Source organism: Schistocerca piceifrons, chromosome X (genome assembly GCF_021461385.2).
Source record: "Schistocerca piceifrons isolate TAMUIC-IGC-003096 chromosome X, iqSchPice1.1, whole genome shotgun sequence".
In the NCBI taxonomy this organism is placed as follows: domain Eukaryota; kingdom Metazoa; phylum Arthropoda; class Insecta; order Orthoptera; family Acrididae; genus Schistocerca; species Schistocerca piceifrons.
In genome coordinates, this window is record NC_060149.1 from 876,810,150 (window position 1) to 876,835,443 (window position 25,294).

Below are 25,294 nucleotides of genomic sequence, written 5' to 3' on the forward strand. Positions count from 1 at the left end.
GGCAAACCATGTTTGTGATCATAGTCCTTTTTTGCATTATATTTGCACCAGAAATCTTTTGGGCACAGGCTGTGTTGAGAGTATTCATTGGAAGAGGCAGTATGAAGGAACAATGCCCACACTGCTTTTCGCATGTCCTAACATTATAGCATACCCGTAATATCTCTGTAGAAGTTCAATCACCTCATCAGTAAGTCTGCCTCTCCCTCCTATTGTCTTTCCATCACTGAGCTTACTTGAACCCAAAGTTTGTTTGAGCCTTCGAAGCCGTGCACCCATACGCTTTTGCACATGCCCAATGCATTCCAACTTTTCAACTACAAATTCATTTCCATATGGTTTCAGTTCCTCTATAGTCTTGAAACCTTTGGAGTCACCATCCCCAAGGTAGTATTTGTACCTAACGTTGTATCTGGGAACTGAACGTTCAAAAATTTGTTTCACTCCATCAACTTCCATTGCTCCACTTGATCCACTAAAATTTGCCTCACAGGTTCCACTGTGCTCTCCTTCGATTTTATTTTTGCACCTACAATGTTTTGATAATATTGCAACATCTATCACTTTTGCACTATCACCACAAGTAGCAGTTACAATCCCATTCAGGGATTTATGACCCCTCTTTTGCCAGGAACCATGTAATGCCACTACCAAATCCCTAGAACCACCGTTCATTTCTACAGATTCCTCCACTGCTTCCTTCATGGTTTTCAAAGCCACATCTTCAACAGAGGATCCTACCAGTTCACAGTAGTACCCAAATTTGCTTGGAGGCGATGGCAAGTTCATAATACCACAAAACAGTTTACCAGCAGCAGACCCTTTTCCAATGGATCGAAGACCATACACAAGTTGAACGTTCACATCAAACACTCTAGATCGTCCATTTTCACCAAAGAGACTGGCATGTGAATTGTAGAAAGTCACTTGATACTTGCAACATGCACAGATTATCTTCATCTCACAAGCTAAACCAAAGTGCTTTGTTATCTCTAGTCCCACTCCTACACTTGAACACATTTTGCACACTACACTTCCTTTCAGCACAGAAGATAATAATCCAATATTCAGTACTTCGTTAATATCATCACTGTCACTAACATATTCATGAAATCTGTCACTTCCACCAGTCAGGTTCTTGCTAGAAGATGTCACAGGGCTATGGCCGGCCACGTGTTGCTTAGCAGAAGAACGCACTGTTTCAGTAATTGTAGTATCGCAACTTGGTATTAGTGTTAATTTTCTTTTCCCTACATTCTTCCTCTTCTTATATACACGGTTACTAAAACATGGCATCGTAACCAGAACAACGCTTTACACAAGATGTATAATACTACCAACAACAGGCGCAACACTGAACTAATTCGAAATGGTAAACAGCAAAGAGACGATGTTCCGCGCTCTTAGCACTTCATTTGTCACAGAAATAATGTAGCCAACCCTTGCACACTCACTGTATGCGTAACATAAGGTCCTGTATGCGTAACAGGCCTAGAAAATCCCAAGCAGTTCGCCAGGAAGTCACGAGAGGGTGTTAGATGCATTCAGCGGCCGCCCATTTCCTCTGCAGGCGTGGAGGAAAATGGTAATAACTTCACTTCTAGGGCAAGTAGAACAATAATTCAAAGTTTACATTAAAGAGGAATGTTCCAATTAATTTTCGGTAAAAAAAAAAACTTAATTTTTTGGATTTGACCACCTCTGGCTCCCCTTAAACCCAACTAACCTAAGGACATGACACACATCCATGCTTGAGGCAGGATTCGAACCTGCAACCGTAGCGGTCACGCGGTTCCAGACTGAAGCGCCTAGAACCGCACAGCCACACTGGCCGGCGTTTTGCCTGTGATGTAATCATACCAGTGTAGGCACATGTGCATGATTGTAACAAATTAGCTTTGGATAAGTTACAAATTTGTGTAGTGTAGCTAGGGCATTTAGTAGGATGTCACGGTGAAGAGCTTGCAAAGCAGTACTATGCCCAAAGTGAGGCAATAGAAATATTTGCTGGAATATACGTGAAAAATCAATATTAATTTGAAAATTACAAATTAATGAAAGATGTCATCTCATATCACTTGTAAATATGCTGGGAATCATAGAAAATGCAAGTCAGAGAAAAGCTCCTGTCAAGAGCAATCCAAAAATCCTAAAAGGCCACTGCCGAGAGGATGCCAGGGCCATAGCAGCATCAAAAATTAAATGAGAATACAGCATGAAGTGATTACATAGCTAGCCCATTGGGCATACAGCAGTGAGCAACAGTCCAAACTTGTTATTTATCTACTCTGTAACCATTACAATGCTTTGTGTACTCATTGTTTTAAAATGATTGACAATTAAATTACGTATTAATCCGAAACACTTGTGAGCTTATCTTGACTTTCCATTAAAAATCTATGGTGCAGAGCACAATTGCACATGCAGAATTCCACCCCCACCCCTCTCCTCCCCAAGTGATGTACATAACACAGCTACTACTCCACACTAAATGGCTCTCAGAGCAAGTGATGCAAAGAAACAAAGAAACTGGTCACCACTTGTGCACACTATCCTGAAAACTCATTTCACTGTGTAACATATTTCAATGAGACAAATGTGTTGTGGCATTAACAGCAGCAAAAACAGGCATTAGTTGAATGATTACACCTGAACTCATTTGTAAACTGCGTATACATATTGTACACAGTGTACTGGCAACATGCCACATTTTGCACGGTGTTCCCATGAGAATTAATACACACTGCATTGTTTGTTTATTACATTTTGTCGTTTGCATTATGCATGAGATTAACTGATAGAGAAACTGATTTACTGTATAAAATATTAATAAATTCAGAAGGCAATATGTTTTCCACTTATATACGTGATATCGCCAGACGCCAGTAAGTATTACTTAGTACAATTTTTGTAATGATGTGTGTGTCAAATAACATGGCCAAGATCACAATTCCTTTTGTGTAGCACCAGTGCAACCTGAAACTGCTGCAAAATGCAACTGGCATTTGGCTCCTTTAAACTGACATCACCTATTAGCTTGATGATGGGTAAAACAGGGATGTATTCTCTCTCCATCTGTCTTCTCAATTGTGATGGACGAAGAGATGAGAAAGATAAATGAAGAAAAAGAAGGGAAATAAGCTGAAGCATCACAGACCAAATAAAGATAATTGATTCTGACAGTGATGTATGTTTACTCTCTCAAAACTTCAGGCATATGAATGACAGAGATCTGCAGGAAAAGGTTGGAAGGGTTGGGCTAATTGTAAATTTATGAAAGACCAAATCTCTACGTCTAAATGCAACTATCAATAGAAAGTTCCAAATAAATGGAAAGGATACAGAGGATGTTGAAGACTTCACATATCTTGAAAGCATCAAGACTAAAACTGTTGGAACTTAGGAGGATGTCTGTAACAGGATCAAGAAAGCAAATGCAGCCTCTATCGAACTGCATCCCATCAGGAAAGCAAATTAGATTTCACTACAAACAAAATTTTGAATAGTCAACAGCAACATTAAATCAATGGTGCTGTTAGGTGTGAAACCTGGAAGGTGACAAAATCAATCACTACAAAAATAGAGACTTTTAAAAACTAGTGCTTACGAAAAATCTTCAAAGTATTTTGGCCGAATATAATATCCAACAAAGAGCTGTGGAACTGTATGAGCATGAAGTCTGTGGATATACAGATAAATGCTTGCCAAAACTCAGCTGGCAATAGACAGAGAAGCCCTAAATTGAACTCCTCACAGTCATAGGAAAAGGGGGAGACTGAAGGAAACATGGGGGAAGTTAGTGGAGAGAGAAGCAACAAAAGCACGGAGAATGCAGGGAGACACAAAGGCAGTGGCTCACAACCGAGTCCACTGCTGATGCTTTGTAGAAGTCCTATGTTCCAAAGATTGGAACAACAGTCACAAGTCAGGGAAGTCATGTGGTTCCTTTGAATGATGGGTAGTCCTGGATAGTCCTTGGTCATATTCAGAAATACATTTTGGTAGTCCCAGATTACCATGACAATACAACTTTGTAATGTGGATGTGCACTAATGAAAGCATGGCAGTTATATAACTTTTTTCCCAATGGACATTGTGCCAGGTGTAATGTACACAAAACAGTTATCAGATTTTCACACCTAGCATACCTCTTACAATGATTTATCATTCACTAAACACTTTATACAGTAATAATTATAGCTTTCAACCATAAATTGAGGGGTGAATATTTCACTAAGAACAAACAAATGATACAAGATACCTAGATCTTCAAACAATTTATTCAGAGACTGCACCCATAATCAAAGAAGAAAATGTATTCGCTCTAGATGCAATATTCTCTTGGTGTTCCAATGAAGAATAAAAATTTCTTGTTCATATTGAGACAAAGTTACCCATTTCCTAAAGCAACTACAATGAACAAAACTGATTTCAAAATATGAATTAGAATCTCAAAAATTACAACATCTAATTAACATGCTAGTATTTCCACACCATTTAAAGGAAATGCAATCACTGCTCTAACTCATATAAGGGTAACAGTGAAGTGCTACAGCTACATTCATACGTGAGAGTGAGTGAAATGTGAATCTTAAATACTTATCACATCAAAGTCCTAGAAAGTCATATTTTTCATGACCATACATTCTCACAGCTCGTTAGTCATTAGGTTCCATGGAGTACTGGAACAGAAGACCCATGAGAATACCTCTGGTTCAACAAAAACATGAACTGAGTAATCTCACCAGGCCCTGAATGTCACATTTGAACCACGGATGACTGTATTGAACATCTGCTTTTCATCATATAAGTTGCAGCACCAGTAATTTTGAACTGATGGTCAGAATAGCACCACACATACAATATGCCTTCCAACTTTTAATTAAATTTGCTGAAGTCCTACTCAGGTCAGTTCACTGTTGCTACAACTAAGGGCTGTTTGAAAATCATTTGTGTCACTTTGTGCTATTCATGTAACCACAATACCATGTAAAGTAAATGCACCCACTTAAAGAGTTCAAATTCCAAATGTTGGTCTTTCCATCACATTCAACTTATATGAATCGAAATGTGTGAGCATTTTTCAAATGCTGTGGAGAGATTTTTTTGGAATCCAGACTGTCTACAAATTAATTGCACAAGTTAACCATTAGAAGATGCTGAAATAATACAACTTAGTATTTCTCTCAAGTACTTTATCTGTGTTAAATTGAATTTCTGTGCTTCACCAAATGAGGAGGATACGAGTCCTATACAAGATGGATAAGGTGTGTTACCAATATTGCTGGGATGAAATTACCATACAACGCAGCAAAGTTGCAGACATGCAATTCTGCGCACAGTTTCAGAAAAGAAGATATGTTTTTAGAAGTCTTCAGGCTCACAACTGGGGATTGAGCTTTTTTGTAAAAATAAATGCATTGCATCACCAAAGCAAGTCCATGTTTACTGTAATTCCATTTTCTATAACTTGAACTAATTTCACATTTATTGATAACAAATTAAGCACTTATGTTTCATAACTCTTCTCTTACAATTAATTAATATTATTTTGTGCTAAAAAATACAGAATGGATTTCACTTTAATCATAAAAAGATACTCACCACACAAAAGGCAGTACAAGAAATAATTTTTGATAAGCATTGTTACAGCTGTGTAAGTATTTACTTTTCACTTAATTGTGTATCCTGATAGCACCAGATAGTTTCTGCATAATCTCTCAGTAACTTAAAAGGTAATAGGAGCTGCATTATGAAAAACATAACAAGTAGTAACAAAAGGAATGAGTTCACGTTTCATGCTATTTCATATATATTTAATTTTTATCAACATTAAGCACATCAACTTACATTATATTACAATATGTGGGTGTATCATTGTATTACATAAGTAGGAGACATTTTACATTCACTTTTTCCAGATGTATAAATTTACACGCAAATATCACTAAACTGGCGCATGACTTATGCAAAGGAAACAGTAAGATGCACATATGTAGCAACTATATTCAGCAGTATCAAATCTAAGAGTGATACTCTAACCATGGATAAAAAGTCTCTCATTACAAGAATTCACTGAAGAATGAAGTTTTGTACACACTGAAGGGAGTATAAAATGGGATAAGAGATATCAAGCTGGATGCTGGGCAAACAAATGGGTGTAGGAGCAACAGGAAATAAGCTGAAATCTGTCTGAAGTACAGAAAATCAGGAAAACAAACAGGAATTGATGCTGTGAAACCGATCAAAACAACTAAAGAGAAACCAGATTCCTTGTTCTGCTTGCCCCCTCCCTCCATCTTCTTTTCTTTTTCTTCTTCTTTTAATCACCACAGTAGCTCTCTCTCTCTCTCTCTCTCTCTCTCTCTCTCTCTCTCTCTCTCTCTCTCTCTGTGTGTGTGTGTGTGTGTGTGTGTGTGTGTGTGTGTGTAAGCGTGCGCGTATGTGCCTGCATGGGTTTGGGGGGAGGGAGGGGATAGTGGTATTACGATGACCAGTAAGAAATTAAAGACAAAATACAAGCATGTGGGAGCATGCTGTCTTCAAAACAGTATTGACGATTATGTTTGAATATGCTATAAAAACCAATCATTATGAACAACAGGAAATTCTCTTCCTCTATGCCCCACACTGTGTTGTGACAAAGTTAACTGCCATGTTTTCTTAGCCACATGGAAGGGGCCACATCCCAGCCAAGTCACAGTTGACAAGTGTTCGCCCAAGTGAGGGTAAAGGAGACCATGCAGCTTTGTTAGTGAGAAGGGTAATGACTGCCACTCACTTCACTTTGACATGTGGATGCAGTGTTCTAGCATGGAGGTACTTATTAAATGGAAGTGAAAGTAACTGCGGAAACCCTGCACAACAGGACTTCGACTTAACTAATTGAAACTATTTTTTAATAGAAGGGCAACACATGGGAACAGACCTGAAACAAATGAAAGCTGAAACATGGACAGCAGGTGTTACCAGAGGAAATCCAAAGTCAGGGCAATGGCATTTCCAAACTGATAAATGAACACTATGCAGAAGAATAATCCAGTTCTTTTCTCATGACATTATTTGGTTGGAGTGTGAAAAGTATGTGCAACACATTGAAAAACTTACGATCTGCTGTAAGTGACAGTAAACAAGTAAATACTGAAATCACTAACAACCACTGGTAGAAATAGAATGCCACATATGAAAACAGTATATCAGTACGAAATCTTCATACCTATGATCTAACTGAGAATGAACATAAGAGAATGTAGTGGGTAAATCATTTGTACCTGTAATTTAGAAGCAAGGATGCTTAGAATAAGATGAAAAATACTGTGAGGAGAACATTACCATTTCAATATTCTGCTATGTCTATGGTAACAATAAATGAAGTTATAGACAGCACAACAGGAAATTTAAAGGATATAAGTTTAAGCATTAATGACATTCATTTATGAATAAAATAATTACCAGTGCACTACACATAAATTTAATATTTTTTTACAGCTTTACGTATTAGTGCCAGTCTCTGTTTGTGTGCCTCTGTCACAGCCGTCCGCTTGTACGGACGAAGCTCTTCCATACCGAAACCTGGCTGCCACATGTTCCAGTCTCTCTCTGGAAAACATAATGATAAACGCACCAATAACATTCTGAGAATTTCAATGTAATGAACATTAAGCGTATCTTTTGTGAAACAGCCTTGACTGTCATCACACATAGTTATGAGTACGACAAATTTCCTCTCCAATCTGATGACTTCTAAACAATAATTTATTCCGCCATGGGATAATATGGTTATTTGCAAATAAAGGTGTCCTTATAACAAAAAGAAATGTGAAAAAGGAACACATTGTGTAACATGGTTGCAAAGGTTTTAGATTGCATAAATAGACTACATATCTCTGAAAACATTAGGTTCCCAATGCTTTTTGTTCACTATTCCATTACAAATAAATATTACATGGCTCCCAGAAGCACATATTATGAATAATTCCCACCATAACTAAAAATAAAGTAGTATAGCATTGTAGGTCAGGGGTTTCTAAGGTGGTATGCTCAGCTGCCTGACAATGTTTTCGTTCTTCATGCATGTTGAATAGTAGATGTACATGTTGTGTTTAGGTAACCATAATGAGTGCATGTGGAGTTTTTGTGTTGTGGTAGTAGAAAAGGCACTCCTTACTGAGAAAAAAATACAGTAAATGGAAAATGATTGTCAATCTTGTACAGCTTTCAAAACCGACAGCTTTCAAAACAGACACACTGTCAAAATAGAGTAGTCCATTGTCCATCACCCACAGAACTTCTTTTGTGAGGATTCTTAACCATTTCCATTTTCAGTTCCTCATGCAACCGATTAGTCTTTGAGCAATGGTAAAAAGTTTATCATAACTCTCTTACATCCATCAACTGTCAATGGCCGTTTCATTTATGAAACAGGAGGCAGTATTTTTTTCCTTGTCTATTACTTTAATTCAGTTTTTCCCCCCTACAATCAAAATACAAACAGCTTTTCTCAATTAGGACACGTCAACTAAGAAAGTCATCTTAAATTCACAATAACCTTTCAGCCACCATTGCTTCTCAGTAGTCACTTTGGGATGCAAGTTAATGATCATGCCATGTATCAAACAAATTTTATGAAAGTGTTCCTCTTGATGAATGATAATTCAAATAGGCCTGTACTATATGAATTATCTGAATGCAAGGTTATCTTTTGAAGTTAATTACTCATATATGAAAGAATTTGTGAGAGTGACAAAGCAGCAAAGTCCAATAAGCTTAAATCACACCCACAAAATAAAGAATCTGTAGAATGATACAGAACTACAAGTGTCAAAGTATTTTTAATAAAAAGATAAGAATGACTAAAATGAAACAATATCTGTATGGTAGAAGAATATAAAAGTATTAAAAAAGTAACTGTGAAAAATAAAAAAATTACCTAAATAGAGTTGAACATCCTTAACTTCAATTGTATTAGCTTTCCTATGTTTAGCTAACAGACATGCAGCTGTTACAGCTGATTCCACAAAATCATCTGCAATTTCAAGCAAGACATCTTCCACTTCTTCATCTAGTTGTTCATTGGGATCAAATTCTTTTACAAGGTCTTGCAAACGTGCCTTTGTGAGCACCTACAGAAGAAAGAAACAAACTGAGATGTTATAATGGTTTACCAGGGTATAAATTAGTAGTGACTGATGAACTCTGATACAATTAATGTGTTACCAATCTTCGGAATACATGTACACTTAACCAAACAGAACTGTAAAATCTTGTAAAATTACTGGTACAATTAGAGCAGCTTAGATGATATCAAAGACTTCTTTTATAACTTAATCCTAACTGAAAACATTCTTCACAACCCCTGTACCTAATAAGTTCTATAAATGAAAAATCAAAATTAAGAGTGACTGTGGAGAATATTTACAATATAAATTCACTCTCCAGTTACTGCATTAAGTTCACTACTTTTTTTTTAATATTTATTTCCTACTCATGAAAGCAGGGTGGGCTGTTGTAGAATTACATTCTTTTCAGTCACATATCCTCCCCTGGTAGCCCATGTAATCTCAATACACAGCAAAACTTCCACAAACTGCTATAGACTATTTAATGTCCCAATTATGCGTGATGAAAAAAATCAAGATAGTGAATAAGTGTCTTGGATCTGATGAAACTGAGAGCCATGGGCATTGCAAAAGGGAAAGGGGGGGGGGGGGGGGGGAGGAGGGGGTTGGACTAGCATGCCTCAATGATACTGATAGCCAAACAATAGGTGCAACGAAAATGGAAGGCTATCTGTGGAGAAGTCAGACTAACTGTGTTTTCTGAAGAGGGGTAACCATCTTTTCAGTAGTTGCAGGGGCAACAGTGTGGATGAATGATTTATCCAGCCTTGCAACGCCACCCAATATGGCCTCACTGTGGTGATATTGTGAATGGCTGAAAGCGAAGGGAAACTATGGTAGTTATTTTGCCCAAGGGCTTGCAGCTTTACTGTATGGTTTAATGATGATAGCATCCTCTTGTGTAAAATATTTCAGAGGTGAAATATTTACCCATTTGGGATGTTGTCAGCACAAAAAACAAAACTGATATCCTATGGATTTGAGCATGAAATGTTAGATCCCGTAATCAAGAAGGTAGGAAAAGGAAATGGACAAGTTGAAGTTACATATAGTGGGAATTAGTGAAATGTGGTGGCATGAAGAACAGCACTTCTGCTCAGGTGAGTACAGGGTTATAAATACAAAATCAAAGACGAGAAATACAGGAGTAAGTTTATTAACAGAAAAGAAAATAGGAATGTTTATAAACTACTATGAACAGCATAGTGAATAAATTATTATTACAGCCAAGATAGATACAAAGCCAACATCCATCACAGAAGTGTAAGTTATATGCCAACTACTACAGCTCTGCAGATGAAGATATTGAAAATATGTACAATGAGATAAAATAAATTACTCAGATTGTTAAGCGAGACAAGAATTTAATTGTGATGTGGGCTTAAAATCTATTATAGGAATAGGAACACACCCAGATAGATGAGAGCATTTTAGTGCCCACTTCCAGGACAGCAGGAGGGGGGGATGGGGACACACTGGCCCCAAACTGAATCCACCTCACGAATTAATGATGGGGGCTGATGTACCTGCCAGCCAAGATGTGATTTTGGGCAGTGTTTCATGTCCATTTATGTAAATACCATGCTAGTTCCAACTCAGTTATGTGATGGGAGAACATCTTAAAAAAGATGTCACATTTGACTGTGATTCCTCCCCGAAAGGGGGGAGGAGAGCAATGGCTTTAAAACACCTTTGGGAGTGGCAACCCCACTGTAATAATAGCCTATCAACAGATATGGTTCTCTGCAAAACTGGAGAAGTACCACACCAGTCCTAACCCAGCATTATCTGGATATAGGGCAATAGAATGACTGGATGGAGTAGGAAAAGGAAGGGAAGAAAAAACACGCAAGATAAATTGGACTGGGAGAAAGGAATGAAAGGGGAAGCCATATGGTGGAATTTTGCACTGTGCTTAACTTAATCATTGCAAATACTTAGTTTAAGACTCTTGAAAGCAGGTTGTACACATGGAAGAGACCTGGAAACACCAGAAGTTTTTAGACTGATTTATATTATGGTAGGACTGAGAAAACTAAATTTTAAATTAACATTCCTAGAGACAGATGTGGAGTCTGACCATAATTTATTGTTTATGAACTGCTGATTAAAACTGGAGAAAGTGCAGTCAGATAGGAAATATATGTAGATGGGATGTGGATAAACTGAAAGAATCAGAGATGGTTGAGAGTTTCGAAGAGATCATTACACAATGATTGACTGAAACAAATCCTTGGATAATACATGATATTCTGAAGTAACTTATGAAAGGGGAAAATATAAAAATGCAGCAAATGATGTTGGCAAAAGGGAATATAGATATCTAAAAAATAAGATAGACAGAAGAGGAAAAATGGCAAAGTTGGAATGGCTAGAAAAGAAATACAAGGCTGTACAAGCATGAGTGACTATGGAAAAGATAGATGCTATTTATAGCAAAATTACAGATACCTTTGGAGAAAAGAGAAGCAGCCACAAAAATACACTGACAGAAGAATATCGCAACACCAAGGAGGAGTTGTGTGACATAAATGAAAGTTTACAGTGTTTTTCTGCACTTGAATTGTGATGTCTATTCAAATTTCGCACTAGTCGCATAAGAGTGGCACTAGTAGCGCCACTATGAGGATGCAAATCAGGCTTGTTTTAAATACAAGCTGTAACAATTTTGAGCGTTAGTTACTTTTGAGATTGGACATTGTCAGTTGATGTTATACAAGAATGCCTTTAAGGATGCAGACACCATTATCAATCCCTCACAGAGTTCGAATGATGTCTAATAATAGGGCAACGAGAAGTTCCTTCTATGATGCTGCAGAAAGACTTGGCAGAAATGTAGCCACTGTACACGATTGCTGGCAGCAATGGTCATGAGTACATATGTTCGCAAGATGATTGGGCTCTGGATGGCCTTGTAGCACTGCCGACAGGGAAGACCATCATGTTCAGCAAATGGCTCTAGTGAGTTATACTGCATCTGCAGCAGCAATCTGAGCAGCAGTTGATACCACAGTGACAAAACGAACTGTTAAAAATCACTTACTTTAAGAACAGCTCCAAGCCACGTGCCCTGTAGTGTGCGTTCCACTGACCCCAAACCACCGCCACATTCGCAAAGTCAGTGGTGTTAAGTAAGAGCTCATAGGAGGGCAAGGTGGAGGTATGTTGTGTTTTCTGATGAAAGTTGGTTCTGCCTCGGTGCCAGTGATGCTGTGTGTTGGTTCCGAGGAGACCACCTGAGGGCCTGCAGCCAATCTGTCTGTGTGCTAGACACACTGGGCCTACACCTGGAGTTTTTGTTTGATATGCAATTTTATACAACAGCAGAAGCACTCTCTTAGTTATCCCATGCACTTTGACGGGAAAACCATACATCACCCTAGTGATTTGACAAGCAGTGCTGCCATTCATGAAGAGCATTGCTGGGGTTGTTTCTCAATAGGATAACGCTTGCCCACATACTGATGTTGTAATCCAACATGATCTCATCGGAAAACCACTCTAGGGTCATCTACAAACAGAATTAACCAACTCTGTATTGACCTACCAAGTCCAACAGGCACAGAAGTCCATCCCACAAACTGTCATTCAACACCTGTACAACCAATGCAGGTCCATTTGCATGCTTGCATTCAACTTTCTGGCAGTTACACCGGTTACTAATGTACCAGCATTTCACATTTCCAATGGCTTATCTCAGACTTACTTTAACCTGTGATCCTGCAATGTTGGTCATTTAAATATGTTATCCTGACAAATATATTCCCAAAGTTTCATCATTCTAATTATTTTTGGATGATGTGATTTTTTTTCTGTCAGTGTATCAAGGGCTCAGATAGCAAGCCAGTTCTAAGCAAAGAGAGCTGAGGAAGTGAAAGAAGATGAAATGGAAGATATGATAATGTGGGAAGAATCTGACACAGGCAAAACAAGGCCCTAGGAGTAAACTACAATGTCTCTCAGCTATTGAGATTCTTGGAGAACCCACCATCACAAAACTATTCCACCTAGTGAGCAAGATATATGAGATAAACAAAATACCCTTAGACTTAAATAAAGTAATAATTTCAATTCGACAGAAGGCAAGTGCTGAGAGACATGAATAGTACAGAACCATTGTTTAATAAAGCCATGGTTGCAAAGTACTGACACATGGTTGCAAAATACTGAAAAAAATTATTATTAGAATAATGGAAAGACTGAAAGAGGCTGACACTGGGTAAGATGGACTCTGGTTCCAGAGAAATGTAGAAACATATGAGGTAATGCTGACCCTATGATTTATCTTAAAAGACACATTACAGAAAGGCAAGCCTGTATATATAGCATTTGTACATGTAGACAAAGCATTCGACGATGTTGACTAGATTACACTCTCTGAGATTCTAAAGGAAGCAGGGAGAAAATAAACTGAGGGAAAGCTTATCTGCGACTTGTGGAGAAACCAGAGTACAGATTTAAGATTTTAAGGACATGGAGGAGAAGCAATAGTTGAATAGGACAGAGACAGGGGTGTAACTTAAACTATTTAATCAGTACATTGAGCCAACAGTAAAGGAAACTAAGGAAAGGAGACAGTAAAATTAGTACACGAGGTTTGCTATTTGGACTTCTCTGTTTACCTATTCATTGGCTATGACACCATTTTTAAAGTGATTGCTGTTCTATAATTACTAGAATTATATGTTTCTTGAAAGGTGGTAAGTTTTCTTTCACTAGGCCACGACAGAAAATTACAACGCAGATAGCAAAATGAATCCTTATTCTAAATTCATGTAGCATGTTATCAATAAATTGCTTCCTTTATATCTGTAAAGCCTGTGGTTACTAAATTAAAGGAATTTATAAGATGGCTCTTGTTCATAATTTTTTTCCAATTACTTATGTTGATTGTCCTCTATTATCAAAGAAAAGATTATTTTATGAAACAACAGGAAACATGCATCACATATCAATTTATACAAAGAATTTTATGAACAGAACTTGTTAGGTAATTTTATGCCTCAGCAAATCAAAATATCAATGTAAAATGTGGAAAATAACACATAGTATGACAAACGAATCTCTGTTTTGTTACACACACACTTGAAAAGTCTATTATATCTGCTCAATAACTGGGGCACTTTTACAAATTACATAAAAAGTTATGTCTTAGTTAATATTCCAAAAAATTTATGCTACATTCCTTGGTGCAGTTATTTATTTTTCATCATAAACCTGTTCTTACATTTGTTTTGTGGGGTAAACCAATCAAATGTACATCTATCTTCATGTGATGGAATAAAGTGAATAGCCCACATGCTATTGCATTATCCTCAGCTCTCTCATCATGCATTATATTTGTTGTCACAATTGGACGTTTTCATAAACAATTTTTGCATATGACAGGTAGAATATTTCCTGATGTGAAGCCATGGCTGAATCCTTGGCCAGTCCTCGTGGAATATGAGCTTCATCTGCAATGACCTGTCTATCAGTTATGGCAAATAAAAATTCTATTTAAGCACAGTGATAAAAGTCACACTTACGGTCAACCGATGTGAATAAAATAGCTCTTCATGCACCACATTTAGGAACTACAAAGAATGTTTGCACATAATGCAACATAAGAGCACAATATCCACTCAAAAATAAATGTAAATGACAAGCTTAAAATAAAGAAATCAAAATGCAGTTGATATGAGACCCAAAACGGCAACAAAAAATGTAAAATAAGTGAATGTAGTAACATACAGTATGAAAATGGAAGCCAGTACCAATACTCTAAAATCTGTAACTGTAATGGTGTAAAACTCAAAATTTTTGTGGAGCAAGGTTATGATGGTCTTATAATGTCTACTCTCTCTCTCTCTCTCTCTCTCTCTCTCTCTCTCTCTCTCTCACACACACACACACACACACACACACACACACACACACACCTCTTTGGCAAAGAGCAGTAACTCAAGCATACTACAAACATATTACTGATTGGAGACCAGTGTGGTCTGTCTTAGAAGTAACCTTCATTTCATTTAATCCATAAATTTATCACGGCAGATTCAGCAAATGCGAAGTCAACATTTGAAACTCTAAACAACTAAAACTAAACTCAGTGATCATGCCCTGAAGACCACACAAAGCTAGACAGTCACCAAGTCATCATCTGTCATATTTAGTCATTCTGATGCAACACAGAGGGGCAGTTAGCACACTTCTCTCCTTACCTAACTCTAGCCACACAGAGATTTAATTACCTGTGAAACATCAACATGTAACTATTTTATTTTGTGTGTTTTTCTGTCACTTTTTTTTACTTATTTTACAATGAAAATCTTTATTTCGATGAAGCGTGTCATTGTCACTATGAAGGGTACAGTGATTCAGTGTTTAAAAATAGCAGACTTTATATCTGCCTTTGGGCACTATAATTTGTTTTTGTTTTATTGGATCATTCAATTCAATTGATTACAATCATCTTCATGCCGATCTGTGTGTACAAACTGACATAAAAAATATTTCTCAATAGCCATGGCAATTTCCAAATAATCTATTTTGGTTTACTGCCCCATTAGGCTACACAGCATTGTTTCCCTAAGGTAGTCAGAACAACCTGATATACTTCTCATATAAAATGTAATGTTGCTGTGTTTCATGACTGAGGCAAATTGTAATGGAGGGACCAAAACACCAGCTCGGGCTAGTTTAGGTATTCATGAGACTGAATAGATACCTTGTTGAGGAGCTTTGTTTGTTCAGATCCAATGGCCAAAACAGAGAAATGAAAGTGAGAATACAGGTGATACTTTAACAGGAAGTGTACAATTTCAAGGTGACAATGATTGTAGAGATGATGACACATCTCACCTCTGTCCGAAAACAAATCACTATATGCAGTAAACTTTCCAATTTGACAACTTTATATCCAATTATTTCATTTAACAAAGTTATTTTGAATAACCCATGACTGACTTTTCTTGCTTGTAACTACATGAAAGAAGTTCAAAGTGACTTTCACTAATGAGATAATAAGTTATTAAATACCATATCATAACATTACTGAAATGTAATTTACACTATTAACTTTTTACTGACGTAGCAGTAGCTTTTAAAGTTAGCACCTCACACAATCAATTCTGAGAAACTGCACCAAGTTGGCATTCTAGAAAAATTTATTTTTAATAGTCCGTTTAAACAAACTCTTAGTTCTTGACAGTGTTACAAAAAGGCTGGGACAATATATCACAACATTTCTGGTAATTTTAATAATAATTCCCAGCACAATGAACATACTGTCATGAGTAGGTGGTCATATAATGTTACAGACCAGGTGGTTATCTACTCCGTCTAACTGAAAGTGAATTTTGTACTGTAAGCACTATTTGATAGAAACAAGTTACCAGGAAGATATGCAAAGGATACTATAATTTTTATTATTATTATCCATTATGTACACCCAACATCCTTTCTCTTGCCGCAAATCAAAGTGTAGTTACATAGAAGCTTGTCAAATGTCAGTACAATTTTAGGGCAACACTAAAATGACATGACCAAAAAGTGGTCTTCCAGAATCAAAATTTCTGAAAACATTGCCCTAAAATGTTGTTTTACTTTGTTAGCTAAAATATTTCAAACCATTCTGAAACTCATTATGTGCCTGCAGCTGGTCCAGTACAGAAGTAATCTTCCATGTGCAGTGCAACATTCTCAGTCTTTTTTGACACAGTACAGGAGTAGCTTTTGATATTTGTAAAAGCACTTTTTCACACACAATACCAATATTTTAAATATGGAAATCTATTATGATGTCAATTATTTACAAGCCACTACTAAGTTTGAGAAAATATATCAGCTATGACTCTTGTAAGTTTCAAGCTGACTGTTCTCTAATCTGCCTCAATGTAATTTCCTCCATTAATAGTTCTCTAACCGTATTACTTACATGCCTACATTTCTGATAATACAAGGAAAAATACAGCCTATTCTAGAAACATTCGAAGTTAATTTCAATCCATTTTTATAATATTTCCAATGCAAAATGAAATGTTAAGACTTGGTTATAATAATCTCTTTACCATCTACTTGTGTTTCTAGTTAAAGGAGAAAATGTTTCATTGCAAACGCCTTGCTTAAAGTTCTCTTTAACATGTTGTTTTTGGAAATGTGCAATCTTGTCCATTAATTTACTGTCAAGTATAACATCTTACACATACCAGAATCATAATTAACTACACTATCCCTGTATACGTTTTGGACAGTGTGCAAATATCGATCATTAGTTAATTTCAGAAAAATCAAATAGGTAATTTTTGAGTTAACACAATACTTGCTCATAAATACATACGTACATCCATGTTTTGCATGAACAAACACTTGTCCAGTCTGCAGCAAATAATAACAGCATTTAGTCTGCCAGTGACTTTGCTAGTCTGTTCATAGCGCACATGCTGTTTTAGTTGTTTTTTTGTTTTCAAGACTTTGAATATGTCCTCTAATTTCACTATAATGAACATTGGCTGTGATGGCTATATTTATAAGGAGGCTAACAAAACCCTAACCAAAGACTGGGGCTTGGAGACTTGTTATCAGTTACAATTTGAAGAAAATGTACTTCTTAAACTACTGGTCATTTAAACTGCCTATTTAAATATTCCATGGATCATCTTTTTATTAAGAGCAACCTGTAAACTTATTCACAAAACACATTTTCTTCAATGTACATATATTGTTACGTGTTGCTCATTTATGTGACTTATTTACAGTGAAATGGCGATGCTGTTTTAAAATTGGAAATCACTATTAATGGTCAACTTCATTAGCAGGTAAATGTACTGTGGGACTGTTGTCAGTATCCTTAGTTGTTCATTGTTATCTACAGAGATTATGAAGATGCACATAATAGAGCCACACAATTTTATTCCACATGGCAATGGTGGGGAACATCAACATACTTTAACATTTTCATCACCAAAATGGTAACTTATATGAAGAACTTAAGTAGTTTGAAATATCTTTATTAAAAGTACCCACTTTTTGTTTTATTTATTGTCTTTCCCTTGCACTCCATGTTACTGGCCAATTTAAATCCTGTTTTGTACTTCGTGAATTTTCTAAGTAAAGCAACAGTAGATTTACAGCAAGATGGCCTATAGGTCAAGTGAAAATATCTCACTTCAATCCTCATGTTACTGCACACCTTCAGCATTGCATTACGGTGCTTCGGGCACCAGCAAAAACAGTTATTCCCAAATAACTTAGATTAAATGTTATTTGAACTAATAACATAGCATCCACAGTGTTTGTTTGTTTTTAGGAATGAATATTAAAAGGCACTATCATAGTGAGTGTAATCAATGTCACTTCAATACCTGGCCCGATTCTTCTGTTGCAGGCGTCGTATTCTTTGTTTGTGTACCCAACTGAGGCATAATTACAGTATGTCGTGAAGGTGGCACTGTTGTCCTGGTTGGATTACTGGTGGAGGCTGCTCAAGAACAGTCACTTCCAGTGCCAATAACCAGCAGCACACTATCCACACTTGATAGTGCAGAAGTGCAACTTGCCAGTAGCTTGTTATATCAACCTTGACAATAAAAGAAGTATTGAGGTGACTTCAGTGTAAAAAGAATTAAATACCGAACGCACAAACTGTCTACAAATCATATTCAACATGTGACCAATTTTGTACATAAAATTTGTCTGACATGATTAAAATGTCTCCCCACCCCATTGCACAATATTGCTTGTGCACAGGTATAATACGGAATAATTACCATCCTCGTATTACGTTTATCACAAGAACCATGAAATCTCGTGCAATGGTCTTACAATGCTGCTGCTGCTGCTGCTACTACTACTACTACTACTGCTGCTAGACACTGACAGAGATTCCAAAACTTCCAATGAATTGGTTGCTTCTTCTGACAATAGAAACGTCAAGGAATTTGTCGTTAATGAATTTTTTGAGAAAATTATATAAATAGCGGCTTGGCATTCATCCAAAAATTCACAGTTGTTCACAATGTTTACAAACAGTGAATGCGTTATTCGTAAGTCTCCGAAAATTACTGCCCGAAAACAAGACAACCCTAACGACTTATCGCTTACAATCTATTAACACTTTTCATTCCATATGAATATTTCACTGTCTGCACGGATTCGCGCACAAACACAGAAATCATGATAATCAAAAGAAACGTCCTAGTTAAGATATCCGGATTCTAATATTGCAAAATATTATCTTCCAGTGTCATTTCACGATTAATTTTTTTGTACTGCTTCTATTTACATCTCACTCTTGTTAACGACCTGCTTTTTTCCCACTAACAAACTCTCAGTAAACTGTCAAACGTTCGGTTGCGTCTGAATTTTAGGTCAAAACAGTTGAATTTCAAAATTAAAACATGTTCATTATAGCATTATATATTTACCAGTGCACACACAAAATATTTTTCACGCAGAAAGAAATACTTAAAGGATGGGCTCAATTAACACCACACAAAATTGACCGAACCGCTTGTCGAAGCTATGATCGCAGTTTCTAGTTCCTACCACTGCAGGGGGCAGCACAACAGCACCTTTGGCGAATAATTTCAAATATTGATCGACGTTGATTACTGTCAGCGTTTTTTATTTCGTGTATTTATCAAAAGTTAAGCTGCAGTATTTATGAGAATGTGTTACCTAATATAAATATGTGGACCTGCATTGTGTTTCCCTGAATATAACGCACAAAATATTGAATGGTATGCTAATAAGGTCGGCTGGTTAAATATGTCATCATTTGTGCATAATTTTTTTGCTACACTGTGAAAATAATTGGGGTATGTGATCAGCTGTTATTAATCCTGGTTTACAAAACAGTGAACATCAGCGAAAGAGAATTCTCCCTGGTGTAAACGGTTCGTGAACGAGAGCGGACGGCATTCTCTCGTTTTCGCTCTGCATGCGCTGGTGTTCACTCGTGTTCCGCCGACTGTCGCTCTTTTATTTTGCGAACCATCAAGGGAAGTTCGCATCCTATCCACTTCTGGACCAACCGCAAGGCCGTACCGAGGGCATGACGAGATAGATCCCCACCACGGGCACTGGCACAGAGGGGGCGCAAAAACAGATCGAAAAAGACGTGAAAGAAAGACGGTGTAAGAATCAATCTGGAGAGACACTGCACAGTCGGCTTCGCTGAGCTTGCAGTAGTGCCCATACGAATGTATCATTCGAATGCGCGTATCTGAGAAAACCGCAGCGAAGTGGAACATTTGTTGTAGATTAAATGCACCGCTAATTAGTGTTTTTTTTGCATGTAATGGTTTCTCAGAACTTGGCATATTGATAAGTACGATTCAGGGATTATTTCTTAACGTAACTGTTGAGAGACTGCAGTACTGTATTTAAGAACTGCACAGTCCCTTTCACTGTAATGAAATTGTTGTAGTCCAGTATCAGATAACTGCGAAACTTCTCATTATTCATTTCTCTCAATTACGTCATATGACTAAAATGTTTTCATTTCAGTAGCCATATTTTGGCAAATATCGTTCCCTACCGGAGCAGTGCCAGGTTTCTTTCGTTTTGATGCAACAAGAAGCATGACGCGCGCATGTATTCTCGACAGAAGCCAATAGGCGCTGACAGAATAGGGTGCTCAGGCTTTGTTGTCGTCGCACGTGACGCTGTCGGGCCGGCATATCAGGTCGTCAGCAGCCGCCTCCACTCGATTCCCTTTCCTCCATTAACGTCATTCGTCCATTTTGTTTGTCAGAAGTCAGATAATAGCTGGTACGGAAGTTTCACCCTCTCTGTTCTGATGAGATATCGTCTTTCAATTGTTTACAGTTTTGATAACATTTTTAATTCTGAAATGAACGGAAGTCATCAAGTCATCGCTGCTTTTATTTTTAATTCAACACAAACATTTCCAATTACAAATAATGGAGTAACGTCTCCGTTTTCAGGTATTGCAATCAAAACATAACTGACGCAGTACTATCATCATTATCTCTGAACTATAGCATTGGAAGCCACGTTTTGCAATAAGCAAATTAATGATTGGGACATTTTGCCAAAGGTTTAAATCACGTATAGCTCGACCAAGCGAAGGGTGTGTCTGGAGCGTCAACGGCACGGCCAGTAGGAATGTATCGTACTTGACAGTTACGAATTCTTGACATTCTTCAAGCAGAACTGATACTTTTTGGAGACTAGAGTTGTAATAAATCCCGTTAGAGAGAAAACAACAGAAGAGATTGTTAATGTTATTCAAAGAATTTTTGTGTGCTTCTCTGTGAATGGTCTCTCACCAAATTTTGAGAAACACACTATTTGCAGTTCTGTACAATGAACTGAATCATACCAACAACTGATATAGTACATGAAAAGTAGTCAGTTAACAGGATAGAGTGCTCCAAATTATTGAGTAGGGCCTACATATCTTGATGAAAACTTGAAGTGGAAAAAATTACTGATGTCCACTGAGTAATGTCTTATGGAATAATTTTATGACATAACTCACAACACAGAAAGAAAGTATTGATTGCACAAAAGCGAACAGTAAGAAATATGTGGTGCTTACCCACAGTCCTCCTGTATATTCCTCTCCAGGGAGTTTGTATTTTAATTGCATCGTCACAATACATATATTCACTAAAGAAATTCGTCATAAATAATTCATCACAACTTGAGCTAAATAGTGATGTCGATACCCTTAACACAGGGGAAAAATTATCTTTATTACCCGTTACTGAAGCTGTCAGTGGTTACGAAACGAGTTCTGATCTTTTTCCCAATAACATAAAATGCCTGACAGGTAGCGAAGCATGTTTAAAGCTAACCTAAAATCATTTATCTTGGAGAACTCCTTCTATTTCATAGGTGAACTTTTATTTAAAAACTGGTAGCCGCTAATAAAAGCACTATGTTCAGTAATGTTAAAACCAATCATGTATATATATATCCTGTATTCCAATGATCGGTGGAACATGTAACAAACTAAATCTGTGCACGCAACAGAACAGCCACAGAGCGTAATCATGTTCAAGAACTAAACCATTCGTGATTTGTTCTGCCTTCGAAAGTATTAGCCTAGCCATCTCCTCTTCATTTGTTCAGTATTGCTTCGTATGTGTTCTGTATTGTGTTCAAAATTTAAGACTGAGCTTAAAAATTACCTTTTAAGCAAAATTTTCTGAGATAGATAAGTACTTTGAATGTATGTAAAATTATTGTCTTAACATTTATGTACATGTTCATGATAAATGCTGTACTCTCAAAAATGCATTGAAAATAGCTATATAAGTGATATTCTGTTATTATGTTCGTATTACATGTACTTTGCATATTAATTACGATTGTGACAATTCCTACATCGTTTAAATGATTTACAGGAAGATAATAAAACGAAATGAAAATGTATTGTAGTTGAGAAACATCTTTGGTAATATGCCCCATCCATTCTTGACATATGTTGCATTTCCTTCTGTATTTTATTGTCTCTTCGTGGAGTGTAAATATCTTCTTTTCTAGTCTAATGTCTTCACTTTTCTTCCTTTCCAGTAAGTTGCAGCCCAGCACACTTAGGTCTTTCATCTCTGCACTTTCTATTCTTCTGGCCTCTTGTGGCGTTAGTGTGCATTTCCAAAACAGACACTGTCATTACTTTGTGAAATTTTAGAAATATCTCCTGTCTGCTTTACCGAAAGTTCCACTTGATTGTTCCATACAAACTTTGAAACTTTTGTAGTTTTGAAATAATGCCATGTGATGTATAGGTAATATCGCAACTCAGATATAAGAACTTGTTGGCCTTCTCTCTCTGTTTTTTTGTAATAACTATGTTGGCACAGATTGGCTCACTTCTTCTGAATGCCACTACTCTGGTCTTTGTTGTAGATATGTTCAAATTATATACCTGTGCTACTCTCGTAAGCATGTGCAGAATTCGTTGAAATCGATCTTCTGAGTCCGCTAAAATCACTCGCGTAACCGCAAAGAGCATTGTGTTAAGAGTGATGTTGTTCATTATAAATGCTTTGTCATTTTCTTCTGGCATTCACTAATGACGTCAATATAAAAATGAAACAGTATGGATGACAGTGGATAACCTTTTATAAGGGTGTGAGTTATCTTAGCTTGTGTGGTATCATCTAAAATTCTGACATTGGTTTCCTCCTACAGACTTTCTGTTATTCTTACTGGATGTTGTAGGAGGCCCTTTTCCACCAACACTTGAAACAGCTTAATTCTGTTTCCTCTCTCGAATACTTTTTCATGATCAGTCATAAGTCATCAGAAAATTGGAGAGGGGTTATCGGAAGAAATATTACAGACGCTGTGCAGCGATCGCTCGGGCGTTGAAAACTGTCGAGACAAAGGCTTTGCCAATGGTTCTAACATGACAGGAAAACATGAAGGCGTTCAAGCACATATTGGTATATGCAAAAAAAAAAAACTAATTTGTTAAATTTATACCTTGTGCAGCACACAGGCTACGTTTTGCTGGCGTGCTTGTCGTGGAAGTGTCAGTTTTAATTATCACTGTTTTGGGGAAAGTGTTGCAGTTTTTCAACTGTTTCAGCAGCTCTACTTTAACGTGGGGGACCTCACTTACTTGTTTTAAAACAATTACAAGAGATACTGCTATTCAAGATGATTTTCTCGGCGTCAAACTGTGACAGCTGTTCAGAAACCGAGCAGTGTAATGGTTAGCACAATGTACTTACATTTGGGAGGGAGGCAGTTCAAATCCCCGTCCTAGCATTTACATTTAGGGTCTCAGTGATTTCCCTAAATCACTCAGGATGGTTTCTTTGAAAGAGCATGGGCGGTTACGTTCCCTGTCCTTCTCTAATCCCAACTTGTGCTCCGTCTCTAATGACCTCGATGTTGATGGGACATTGAACACTGATCTTCCATTCTTTCTTTTCCTCTTCAGAAGTACTTCGCATCTGCACACAAGATGTTACAGGATATGATCAATAGAGACAAATGGACCACTGAAACAGCAGCAAGAGCTGTGATTCTTCTTAGAGAAATTTATTACGAATTTGTGTGCGCTTTAGAGGTGTGGTCTGATGTATTAGTATAACTGGACTCTCCTAACAAATCGCTGCATGGAAAGAGTGCTACCATTGATGTAGCATATTAAATCACCTACTGAAAGAAGATGTATGAGCAGAAATACACAACCAAAGCAAAGTTGTTTGTAATTCTATATGAACCCAAAGTAGTTTGCTGTTCAAAATTTGGGAAAGATGAAGAGGATGAATGGAGGGATGGCTGAATGAGAGGTACCCCTGATCTGTGCTGAGAAACTCTTTGAGCTAGAGTACTACAAAGTATTTGATAGAATAATAAGTGACATGGAAAACAGATTACACATATTACAACATTTTGTCTGACTTTAATTTCTTGTCAGGAAATGTCATAAATGAGAGGTCTGTATCTTATTCTGGAAAGTGTGCAGCTGATTTTGGTGGCAAATATAGCAGGGATATTGATACAGCAGAGATAGTAAAACGAAATATCTGCTCTCAAGTTTAAAGCAAAAGTGTTGGTTAAGGGAATTATCACAGCTTCCCATTGGGATATTTTGAAGTTTTTTTTTTTTTCAAAGTATGGGTTAAGAGATTTAAACGTGGCAAGTCCTTTGGGCTGGCCCTTCATTGACCTAACTGATCACAATTATGGGCCATATGCAGACTAGTATTCTTGCGTTGCATTAAGGAGGCACAGTGACCAATTCCAGGAATAGTATACAGGATTGACAGTGATTAGGCGTATTGTTGACTGTAATGTAATTTTGCATGCAGTACATTGAGGTGAAGGAATTGTGTTCATGTTGGAAGCATGCTTTCCTCATGGACAGCTAAGGCTGCAGTTGGGTGAGCTATTGGTAGCTGGCGTAGGTAGCAGAACGGCCACGATATTGCCGGCAATTCAGAGACTGCGAAGGACTGACCTCGCGAGTGTCGGTCACTGCTTCCTCAGGGCGAGGAATGGTGGCAGACGGGCCTGAAGCAGCAGGGGGCCCGCGGAACGGAGCACGAGTAATTTGATCCCTGCTGAGGAAAGAGCATGTTTTGGCTTTCATTGGTAGCCCTGACAATAATTTTCTCTGTGCCTTCCTAAGAACGTCCCATCGGCCTATGAAAAAATATTTCGCTTACGTCGCTGTAGCGGGTCAGCGCGGCTTTATGTCC

At 37.3% G+C, this 25,294-nt stretch overlaps 1 protein-coding gene across 6 annotated transcripts; it reads right to left on the bottom strand.

Annotated features, from left to right (window-relative positions):
* Positions 1-6,338: 6,338 nt before the first annotated feature.
* Positions 6,339-20,066, bottom strand: LOC124721357 (transcription initiation factor TFIID subunit 12). Of its 6 annotated transcripts, none has more exons than XM_047246287.1 (5): positions 19,782-20,066; positions 18,467-18,681; positions 14,347-14,575; positions 8,930-9,122; positions 6,339-7,599 (listed from the first exon to the last, which is right to left on the bottom strand). In XM_047246287.1, exons 3-5 carry the CDS (start codon positions 14,452-14,454, stop codon positions 7,472-7,474), a joined length of 429 nt encoding a protein of 142 aa, XP_047102243.1. In that variant the 5' UTR covers positions 14,455-14,575; positions 18,467-18,681; positions 19,782-20,066; the 3' UTR covers positions 6,339-7,471. The 6 variants fall into 6 exon arrangements, with proteins under 6 accessions (XP_047102243.1, XP_047102241.1, XP_047102240.1 ...); XM_047246285.1 differs by lacking the exon at positions 19,782-20,066 and adding an exon at positions 19,529-19,726 and having other exon boundaries at positions 14,347-14,585; XM_047246284.1 differs by lacking the exon at positions 19,782-20,066 and adding an exon at positions 19,529-19,724.
* Positions 20,067-25,294: the final 5,228 nt, after the last annotated feature.

Bases quoted from the DNA above. Each gene is read 5' to 3' on its own strand.
- LOC124721357 (XM_047246287.1), bottom strand. From the start codon at position 14,454: ATGCATGATGAGAGAGCTGAGGATAATGCAATAGCATGTGGGCTATTC. The intron at 9,123-14,346 runs GTAAGAACAGGT...TTTCTTCTGTAG, and splicing joins GTTTACCCCACAAAACAAAT to GTGCTCACAAAGGCACGTTT. The intron at 7,600-8,929 runs GTAATTTTTTTA...TATGTTTTCCAG, and splicing joins GGATGTTCAACTCTATTTAG to AGAGAGACTGGAACATGTGG.